Source organism: Lolium rigidum, chromosome 3 (assembly GCF_022539505.1).
Source record: "Lolium rigidum isolate FL_2022 chromosome 3, APGP_CSIRO_Lrig_0.1, whole genome shotgun sequence".
NCBI lineage: Eukaryota > Viridiplantae > Streptophyta > Magnoliopsida > Poales > Poaceae > Lolium > Lolium rigidum.
The window spans coordinates 285,689,896-285,700,609 of NC_061510.1; the positions used below are offsets into that span (position 1 = coordinate 285,689,896).

Genomic DNA, 10,714 nt, shown 5'->3' on the forward strand with positions numbered 1-10,714 from the left:
AGAGGTTTGTAGAACAGCAGCAAGTTTCCCTTAAGTGAATCACCCAAGGTTTATCGAACTCAGGGAGGAAGAGGTCGAAGATATCCCTCTCATGCAACCCTGCAACCACAAAGCAAGATGTCTCTTGTGTCCCCAACACACCTAATAGGTGCACTAGTTCGGCGAAGAGATAGTGAAATACAGGTGGTATGAATAAGTATGAGCAGTAGTAACGCAGCAGTAGTAACGCAATAAAACGAGTAAACAAGCAGCGATAGCGATATTTAGGAACAAGGCCTAGGGATTACACTTTCACTAGTGGACACTCTCAACATTGATCGCATAATAAATAACTCTTTCTCATATGTGCTACATACACTCTTTTGTTGGATGATGAACACATTGCGTAGGATTACACGAACCCTCAATGCCGGAGTTAACAAGCTCCACAATTCAATGTTCATATTTAAATAACCTTAGAGCATAATAGATCATTGCAAAATAAACCAAGAACTAACATAGCGCACACACTGTCCACATTACACTATGAAGGAGGAATAGATCACATCAATGCTATCATAATGATAATTAACTCCACAATCTACAAGAGATCATGATCATAGCCTACGACAAGAACCACACGGTGCACACACTAGTCACCTTTACACCATGCGGGAGGAATAGACTACTTTAATAACATCACATGAGTAGCACACAACTAGTAGCGATACAAAGCTCATCATATGGATCTCAATCATGTAAAGCAGCTCATGAGATCATTGTATTGAAGTACATAGGAGAGAGATTAACCACATAGCTACCGGTACAGCCCCGAGCCTCGATGGAGAACTACTCCCTCCTCATGGGAGACAGCAGCGTTGATGGAGATGGCGGTGGTGTCGATGGAGGAGCCTTCCGGGGGCACTTCCCCGTCCCGACGGCGTGCCGGAACAGAGACTCCTGTCCCCCAGATCTTGGCTTCGCAATGGCGGCGGCTCTGGAAGGTTTCTCGTATCGTGGCTCTCCCGTATCGAGGTTTTAGGTCTGGGACCTTTATATAGGCGAAGAGGCGGCGTCAGAAGGTCGAAGGGGCGACGACACCATAGGGCCGCGCGGCCAGGGGGTGGGCCGCGCCACCCTATCATATGGGGGCCCTGTGGCCCCCCTCCGGCGACTCTCGGGTGTTCTGGATGCTTCCGGGGATTCTAAGATCTTTGGCGTTGATTTCGTCCGATTCCGAGAATATTTCCTTACTAGGATTTTTGAAACCAAAAACAGCAGAAAACAGCAACTGGCCTTTCGGCATCTCGTCAATAGGTTAGTTCCAGAAAATGCATAAATATGACATAAAATGTGCATATAACATGTAGATATCATCAATAATGTGGCATGGAACATAAGAAATTATCGATACGTCGGAGACGTATCACACAGCCGCGACCGCATGACCCGCCGCCCACGACATCTACCAGAGTTGGTGCTGCCGCACTTCACCACTGCTCATATGGGGTCCGCCCCGTAGAGCCTCGTAGAGCGCGGAGAAGAGGAGATATGCCACCGCCGGCACTTCGCGGGCTTTTCCTAGTGGCGGCCGGGGAGGAGGGGAATGCGGCGGGTTTGGGCTAGAGAGGGGAGGGGCACCCCATTCGCCTCGGAGTGGCGACGGGAGCAAGAGAGAGCTATTTCTTTCTTCGTAAAACTGAGATGTGGAATAAAAAAAATTGTGCGACACGCAAACAACTTGTTAGTTGGGCTCGTTATCCGACATGTATAGTTAAGAAAGAGAAGCAACGACTTTCATCTATTATAGATGGCCTCGAGGTCTTAGTAGAAGTTCGTTTAGGGTCCTGATGGCTTCCATGCCGAGTTCTTTCAGAATTTTTGGGGGGTCATCAAACCAGATTTAATTATTCCGACTAAATTTTGGTGAAATAAGTTTACTACCTAAGGTTAATAAATCATAAATGATCCAACAATATTTTCCTATATGTGTTCTTAATGTTTATTCAAAATTTTCACCAAATTGGCGACGATGCGGCTCAACTATATGGCTGCCCATGTGATTCATCCTTCTTAGATCACTTTTATGCAAGGATGAAACATCCTAGATGGGATGGTTATCCTTCACATGAACTAGATCGGAATAAGTTGAATGGGTGATTCTAAAAATTGATTTTGAGAAAACCTATGATAAGGTTAAGTGGTCTTTCCTTCAATAAACTCTTAGAATGAAAGGTTTTTTTATGAGGGCTGTTTTTCAATCCATAGCTTTGTTTTGGGAGGAAGTTTTGCCATTTAAGTCAATGATAACATTGCAAGCACTTTTCAAAACAAAAAGGGTCTTAGACAATGTGATCCATTATCGCCAATGTTATTTAATATAGCGACTGATATGCTCGCTGTCATGATTGAACGCCTAAATTCTGATGGCAAATTGAAGGTGTGATCCCTCACCTGGTTGATGGGGGACTATCCATCCTTCAATACGCTTACGATACAAACCTTTTTATGGAACATGAAATCAAATAGGCAAGAAAACTGAAGTTAATTCTTTCGTCTTTTGAGGTCTAAAGATATTTTTTCACAAGAGCGATTTATTTTGTTTGGTGAGGCCAAAGATGATGTTGCCCCATATGCAGAATTATTTGAATGCCAACAAGGTGGTTTTCCTATTAAATATTTGGGCATTCCGATCCATTTTTGGAGGTTGACAAACGCTGAATGGAAAATGGTAGAGGAACGACTTCAAATTAGACTTGCTAGCTGGAAGGGAAAATTATTATCCTTGGGTGGAAGATTGGTTCTCATAAATTCGGTAATGAGCAATATAGTATTTAATATGATCTCGTTCTTTCAACTTTCAAAAGGTTTCTTAAAACGATTGGATGACTTCTGATCAAAATTCTTTTTGCAAGGGGATTATGAAAAATAATATCGATTGGCTAAGAGGAGTGTGGTTTGCCGCCCCAAAGAGCAAGGGGGGCTGGGATACAATACCTTGAGGTCAAGAACATGGCCCTCCTTAGTAAATAGATTTTCAAGCTTCTTACTTAAGAATGGGTTTGGCAAACCCTCCTTAGGCCTTGTTTGGTACTAGAGTTTTTTGTGGCGATTAATTGGGACAATCTCCACCAAATCTTAAATCCCCACTTACTTCTAAAACCATGGTTGGTACTAGAGTATTGAGCGAGTTTAATCCCCACTTTTCCCAAATCTTAGTGTATTTTTCTCAATCCCCAATACTCTACCCCTACCTAGTGGATTGGGGATGAGATTTTATGGGAATTGGGTGAAGGTAGCGGTTTCACCCAATACTCTTGGCTATTATCCCCACTAATCCCCACAAAAATCTAGTGCCAAAAAATGCCTTAGGAGAAAGTATGTTGATTCAGAGGCATTGTCTCAAGAAATTTAGAAACCTAGTGATTCACACTTTTAGGCTGGCCTCATGACAACGAAGAAATTCTTATTTTTATACGGGTATTTCTCGATTAAGGATTGATCGAAAATCAGATTCTAGGAGGATAAATTGCTAGGTAATTCCACACTTCAAGAACAATATCCAGCTTTGTACAATATCGTACGTCACAAAAGTGATACAATCACTGAGGTGATGGAAACATACCTGTCATTCAGAAGAAGTCTCATTAGTCATAAACAAACATCTTGAAATGCTTTGTTACAACGTCTGGATTCGGTCCAGTTGTTGTAGGGATCTGACGTATTTCGTTAGAATCTAAAAGAGAGTGGTAAGTTATCCCTGGATTCTATGTATAAGGCTTTAATCCAACCTTGATATACCAGTTGATAATAATTCAAAAATTTGCAAGATAAAGGTCCCCCTTAAAATAAAGGTTTTTACGTAGTATCTTCGTCGAGGGGCAATCCTTACCAAAGTCAATGTTGCAAAACACAATTGGTAGTGAAGCAAAAAGTGTGTTTTTTTTCATCATAATGAGTTATTATTCAAATGCAAATTTGCTAGATCAATATGGTCATTCATCTAGATAGATTCTACCTTAAATTCACCACGAAGCGATGCGAATGTATTCGACAATTTGCTTAATGGTGTAGATCCTAGGTTCAAGTTACTTATTAGGATGGGAGCGATTACCGTTATTTGGTCGCTTTAGCTATGTAGAAATGCCAAGATTTTTAAAATGATAAAAGTATTTGTCTTGTGCAGGTTATCTACCGATGTACAACTACACTCCGTTTATGGCCAGCTCTATAGCGTGTGGAGCATCGCAACCTATTTATGGAGGTGTCTATATGGTTGGAGCATACATCGAGGGATATTTTTACCCTATATGGATGACAGCATAATCTTCGGATTGATCTTACATCTCCATAGGGACTCTCCTAGCTTTAGGCTTGGCTTCATTCTGAATGCCTTTTTTTTCATTTTTTGTATCTCATGAACGGTTGTGTGCATTCTAATTATGAAAAGACTGCATGTAATGCTTAATACTTTTGAATAATAAAGTGCTCATTATCAAAAAGAAGAAGATTCAAATGGAGTTCTTTGTTTAGACCGAATGCAGTGGTTACTAAAACCAAAAACTCCAGATGGAGGTCGGGCTACATGTAGCATCTTATCTTTAACAATTCAAAAATGACATTTTAAAGTTTCTAAATATTCTGAAACAAATCCCGGATGTAGACAATAAGCGTTCAAAATCTTAATACAAACTACTTTGAATTGTAGGCTGGAGTACATACAATTGACAAAAAATAAATAGTGCCAATTTCAAAACTATAATAACATTTATAAAAGTAATGTTATGTTGCCTAGAATACAAATTATTTCATATCGAGGCTTTCCACGCTTGTGGTATACATTATAGATTACATCCAAACTCAAATTTTTTGAAACATGTAAATACAATTTCAGATTCATAAAAATAAGAGGGCTGCATGTAGCTCTGTCTCCATTTGTCCACACTCAGACTAAACCTGGCAAAGAAGTTTTTCATGTGTAAATTGATATACATTTCCATAGGAAAAAGAAGGTACTGAGAGTGCGAGGGCCATACGCTCCCGATCTGTTCAAAATCACACCAATTGTTATCTACGACCGTCCACGATACTAAATAACAATAAGAGGGTAGTAAAAGAAAAGTGAGATGTAGCAAAGGCCTATCATGGTTATCGGCCGCTCATCACTCGCCCTCAGAGTGCTCTCTCAATGGAAAAATTCTTTGGCAAGTGAGAAGGAATTGTAGCGATCTCCATGCGCGGACGAAAATGCCACCTGCACTTTCCCGCTGTGGAACATATATCGGTTCCAATCTTCAGTTAACCAGATGGTGGTAGGTAGTTTTCTGAAGATGACACGTCCTACAGGAAGCAGACAAGCAAGCAAGCAACCTACCTATAACAATATGAGCGAGTGAGAGAGCTGAACATCTTTCGTTTCATTTCACACTTGTGTGGGAGACACTCTGGATTGATAGCAAGTTGATGCAAAACTAGGGGAAAATTTGGGAGATTTCTGCGGTGAAATGCGATGAGGAGCTGCACACTAGTGGTAGCAGTAGGCGGCTAAGCTACAAGGTGTGTGGTGTGGTTAAGCCAGGACACAAGCCAGAGAGAGCAACTACCATGTCCATGTCCACCCGCCTCCTACTCTGCTTCTCCTCCCACTCCGCTCGCGCGCTCCGCTCCGATGCGGCCGCCGCCTCAGCTCCGTTGTCGATGCGGGCTCCTCTTTTCCGTCTTCCTCTTGCTGGCGATGCTGCGGTCCGGCGTGGCCTCCACGCTCGCGACGTTCGCCATGGCCACGGCCGACGAGACGACCATCGTGTGCGGGCTGCTGCCGTCGGCCTCGTCGCAGGACCTTGTTGACCTCAACTGCACGTCGGCGGGCGGAGACCACCGGCGGCAGGTGTCGTACCCGTCCACGCACCCCTTCTCCGCGGTGGCCGGCGGGGAGGACTTCCTCTGCGCCGTCGGCCCGTCCTCCGCGCGCGCCGACGCCGTCGACATGCGCTGGTGGGACCTGTCCAAGAACCCGGGGAAGCCCAAGCGGGTGTACCTCGGCCCGCCGCTTCAGGCGCTGGACTCCAGCGGGTACCGCGTCTGCGGGGTGCTCGCCAGCGGGGAGCTCCACTGCTGGCGCTGGCGCGGGATAGCCATCCCCGCCGAGCTCCGGTTCGTTGCCGTCGCCGTCGGGAAGGGCTTCGTGTGCGGCATCGTCGCGGGCCCGCCCCCGACGCCGATCAGGTGCTTCGCGAACGAGACGGAGAACTTGGAGGCCGTCCGCACCGCGCCGCAGGGAGGTAGCTACGACGTGGTCGCCGCGTCCGGCCGGCGCGCGTGCGCGCTATCCACGGGCGGGGCTCTCTCGTGCTGGGGCAGTGGCGCGCCGGCGCTGGACGGAGAGAACGCCACCGACGGGTACGCCGCGCTCGCCCTCGGCAAGACCGGCGTCTGCGGGCTGCGCACCAACGGCACCATCCAGTGCTTCGGCGACGGCGTCGCATCGCCGCCGGACGACCTCGCCGGGTTGCAGTACATCGACGTCCAGGCGCAGGGCGACGCATTCTGCGGCGTCCTCATGGCGAACTACTCGTTGGTGTGCTGGGGAGGCCATGAGTTCAACGCCACCAACCGCCTCGTCTTCGACCGCGTCCTGCCGGGCCCCTGCGTCCTCATGTCCACGTGCAAATGCGGCGTCTTGCCGGGCTCCGCCAACCTCTGCGCCGGCGGCCGGTGCGTCTGCGTGGACTGCGCTTTCCAGCTCAACGTCCCCAAGGCGGCGGCGCTGCCCCCCGGAAAGGACAGCAGTAGCAGGAGGAGGAGAAAGATCATTATTTGGGTGGCCGTCGGAGCGGCTGCATTCCTTCTGCTGGTGGTGGCGTTTCAGCTCACGCTCTTCCTATGGTGTCGCCGTCGGCACCGCCGCAAGGATGTCGCGGATGATCTTGGTGCGCTGCAGTCGCTGATGCAGCCGCAGCTTGGGTCCAGCAGGAGCAGGGGGCCAGGCAGCGTGGTGGAGCATTTCACTCTCGACACGCTGCGCGCGGCGACGGAGGGGTTCGACGACCAGCGCCGGATCGGGTCCGGGAGCTTCGGGTCGGTTTACCGCGGCACGCTCCCCGATGGGCGCGAGGTGGCGATCAAGCGCGCGGAGGAGCACGCCACCAAGAAGTCGTCGAGCTCGGCGCGGCCGGCGCGGCGGCGCGACCGCGAGACGGCCTTCAACTCGGAGCTGATCGCGCTGGCGCGCGCCAACCACAAGAACATCGTGTGCCTGCTGGGGTGCTGCGCGCAGTCCGGCGAGCGCGTGCTGGTGTACGAGTTCATGATCAACGGCACGCTCCACGACCAGCTCCACGACCGCAGCCCCATGGCGCCGTCGGTGATGTCGTGGCGCGGCCGCCTCAGCATCGCGCTCGGCGCCGCGCGCGGCATCGAGTACATGCACGTCTACGCCGTGCCGCCGATCATCCACCGCGACATCAAGTTGGCCAACATACTCCTGGACGACTCGTGGACGGCCAAGATCGCCGACTTCGGGCTGTCGTCCGTCCTGGAGCCCGCCGGTGACTGCGAGGACAACAACGGCGACAACACGCAGCAGCAGCAACAGCAGCAGCCGCAGAAGACGATCTACACCGGCGGCACGGTGGGGTACATGGACCCGGAGTACTACCGGCTGCAGCACCTGACGGACAAGAGCGACGTGTACAGCTTCGGCGTGGTGCTCCTGGAGCTCATGTCCGGCTGCCGCGTCGTGCAGCGGTACGCCGAGAGCGTGACTCCCAAGAACGTGGTCGAGTTCACCGTGCCGCACATCCTCGCCGACGACGTGGCGCGCGTGCTCGACCCGCGCCTGCCCGCGCCGACGCCGCACGAGTGCGAGGCGCTCGCCTACGTGGGCTACCTCGCCGCCGACTGCGTCGGCCCCGTCGGCTGCGAGCGGCCGTCCATGACCGAGGTCGTCGACGCACTGGAGCGCGCGCTCGCCGCCACCTCGACGGCGCCCGTCTCCCGGTCCGTGACCGCCCGCCGCGTGCTGTCCCGCTCCGGCACGGACCAGTTTGACCTCACTGACACCGACTAGCGACGACCGAACCCGAAGGTGCTGATGCAATGTCTCGATCCGCATTGCGTCAGCGGCCACTCGACTGGAGGCGAGAGGGTCCAAGAAGCCACGCGATCAAGTCGCCATTGGAGAGGGGGACACACAAACAAGACATCGTGCCGATGGGACCTCCATCGAGATCGAAAGCAAGGCCGGCCAGGATGTGAATCAGAAAGGCGGAGAAGAAACCATTGCGGCGGGGATTCTTCCTCGATCGTCCTCCTCCTCCATGGTCAAATCAACAAGTGTCGACCACTCGATAACAACTCCACAGCGACGTGCCACCGGTTTTCCGGTCATCATGCAGCAGGAATTGGGGGCGAAATGAGGTGAAAAGACACCGCACGATAGAGAGAAAGAACATTTTTTTTCTTTTTGTTTGTTTTTCTTACGGCGTGCACGCATTCGTGCTGCATTTGTTCTCCCTTTTTTGGTCTTTGCTCTTTGGTGGTTTCTTTGGCCATAAAGATTCTTTATTGATGTGTAATTGTGTATAGATTATACCAGATCATTACAAAGGGTGATTGATTTATTTTTCAATTTCTTCATGGTTCTTTCTATTGGGCACTGTTCTGAAAACAGAAATTTCAGAGAAATATAACTCCTTCAAATTTAAGCGAAATTCTGTGACTCAGACGTTTGTCAAAACGTTAGCTGTATCTGTATGTAAGCATATCCAGCGTCGGCACACGATGCAAAGATAATGTGATACAATTGAGTACTTGCTTGAAAGGTCTCCCTGCTGGTTTTTGATATGGTCAAAAGGAGAGACCTATTTTTTTGGGTAGTGCTCATCTTTGCACGCTGCTCACTTTCCAGTGCTTCTCCTTTCATATGTCACCATGCCTAGCTACTCCAGATCCAAGTTAGTTAAGCTCCTAGTCAGCTCACTGCTCACTTGTGGTAATGGGGGGAGCATCTGGCCGAGCACGTTCTGAAGGGATGACATGGATTAGTTATGACGTTTCTTTTCGGGACATCCCTGCCATCAAGGTGCAGGAGCCAAGCAACGGTTTTGTCACAAACAGCGGTACCTTTTGTGCCTACCTAAACAGGTAGGGTTCTTGTTTTATAATAGCTATGTTGTGATTCTTCTTCATCTTTTAGTAGTAGCCCAGCTTCTAACTTATGCCCTTCCTAGCTCAGAATTTCATTTATAAATTGAAAGGTTCCATCTGTAGAGTTCATAGGCTTTAGATTATGGTTTAAGTTTTAGTGAGATGACTTCATCAATGTTGAAGCTCCAAAACTCCAATCTGATGCATCTACTTAGTGTATGGGTGTGCGAGGCACCTATAGTTGGTCATCTGAGATGTGCCTCGCGGGTTGGCCCGGAAGCACGTATTTCCGCACCAGACCAGGCAAGTCACGACATGTCAATAGAAGATTTGTGCTAGCCCGCAGCCCGCAATAGGCCAACGCCTATCGCCGAAACGAGCACCCTCTCCCCCCCCCTCGGTGCCAACACGACGTGTATAATTTTAAGATTTTCCTTAGTTTGTCGAACTAATTGGGCCAAAAAGGGCCCATCAAGGCCGGAAAGCATGCTAGTCGGGCTGTCAGCAGACCAAGCCGACCCATTTAGCATTCGTGTCGTGCCGATCGCCGAATCTAGGTCCTCGTGCTAGCACAAGATGACTCGCTTATAAATGGGCCGCCACGTGTCATGATGTGCCAAACTTGTTTAGGTGCATGCCTGTGATGTGCCATGTAGGCAGTAGGCACGTGTGGTCAATTACTCAATCTTGAAGCTCCACAACTTACGTCGATAAACATTGTGTGTTGTTTACGCGTTGACGTTATGTTCGGTGCTTACAAAAAGATTTATTCTGTATGAGGAAAAAATAAGGATGCTACGAGAGAGAAGCATGCTACCTTTCGGTTCTATGCATGTGGCTCACACTATAATAGCGCATGCGGGCCTTGGTGGTTTTGAACTCCGAAGGACACACCTAATTGTCGGGCTGGCAAACAAAAGCCGCTAGGAATAATTGCATCAGGGAAAGCCGCGCGGACAACACACCTAATTGTAGTTTTTTTTTCTCGTGGCGCATGACAATTCGTCGAGCTTGCTGTGACGCGGCGGATACGCCTAACGCGGTGCTAGATATTGTGGGACGGGGCACATTAGGTGCCATGGCAGGTGTGTGTGGGCCGACTATATTTGGTGTGTCTTCCTATGTAATTGCGTGCACGTCACAAAATTATAGCCCTTTATGATTTTTCTTGGTGCTATATTTTTGGCTTGCTATTTATATTTATAGTTTGTTTCATTATTGTAAATCATAGAAAATAATAATAATAAATACAGATGACGCCAATTATCATCACAAACAAGCACAAATATATCATAACAGTACAACAATACATATAGCTAGCAGTTAGTTCCACAATCAGAGGCCTCAGAAGGCATTTAGCTCATGTCTTGACAAAAGGCATTCTCAGAAAAGATTCCACACTATTTTCATAAGAAAGTAGCACGATCACAACTGTATCTTCAGAACCCCATGGCTCAAGGTGAGAGTCATCTTCTACAGGATCAACCTAGTATGAGCATGCATGACGATCTTGAATTCTACTTAGGATTTCATCCGCTTGTATCTTTAGGAGCAGAACTTCTTCAGCTTGTGCATCCACTTGTGTCAA

At 48.7% G+C, this 10,714-nt stretch overlaps 1 protein-coding gene across 1 annotated transcript; it reads left to right on the forward strand.

Moving 5' to 3' along the window:
- Positions 1-5,376: 5,376 nt before the first annotated feature.
- On the forward strand, positions 5,377-8,600 carry LOC124703517 (serine/threonine-protein kinase-like protein CCR4). Its single transcript, XM_047235729.1, has one exon. It carries the CDS (start codon positions 5,648-5,650, stop codon positions 8,045-8,047), a length of 2,400 nt encoding a protein of 799 aa, XP_047091685.1. The 5' UTR covers positions 5,377-5,647; the 3' UTR covers positions 8,048-8,600.
- Positions 8,601-10,714: the final 2,114 nt, after the last annotated feature.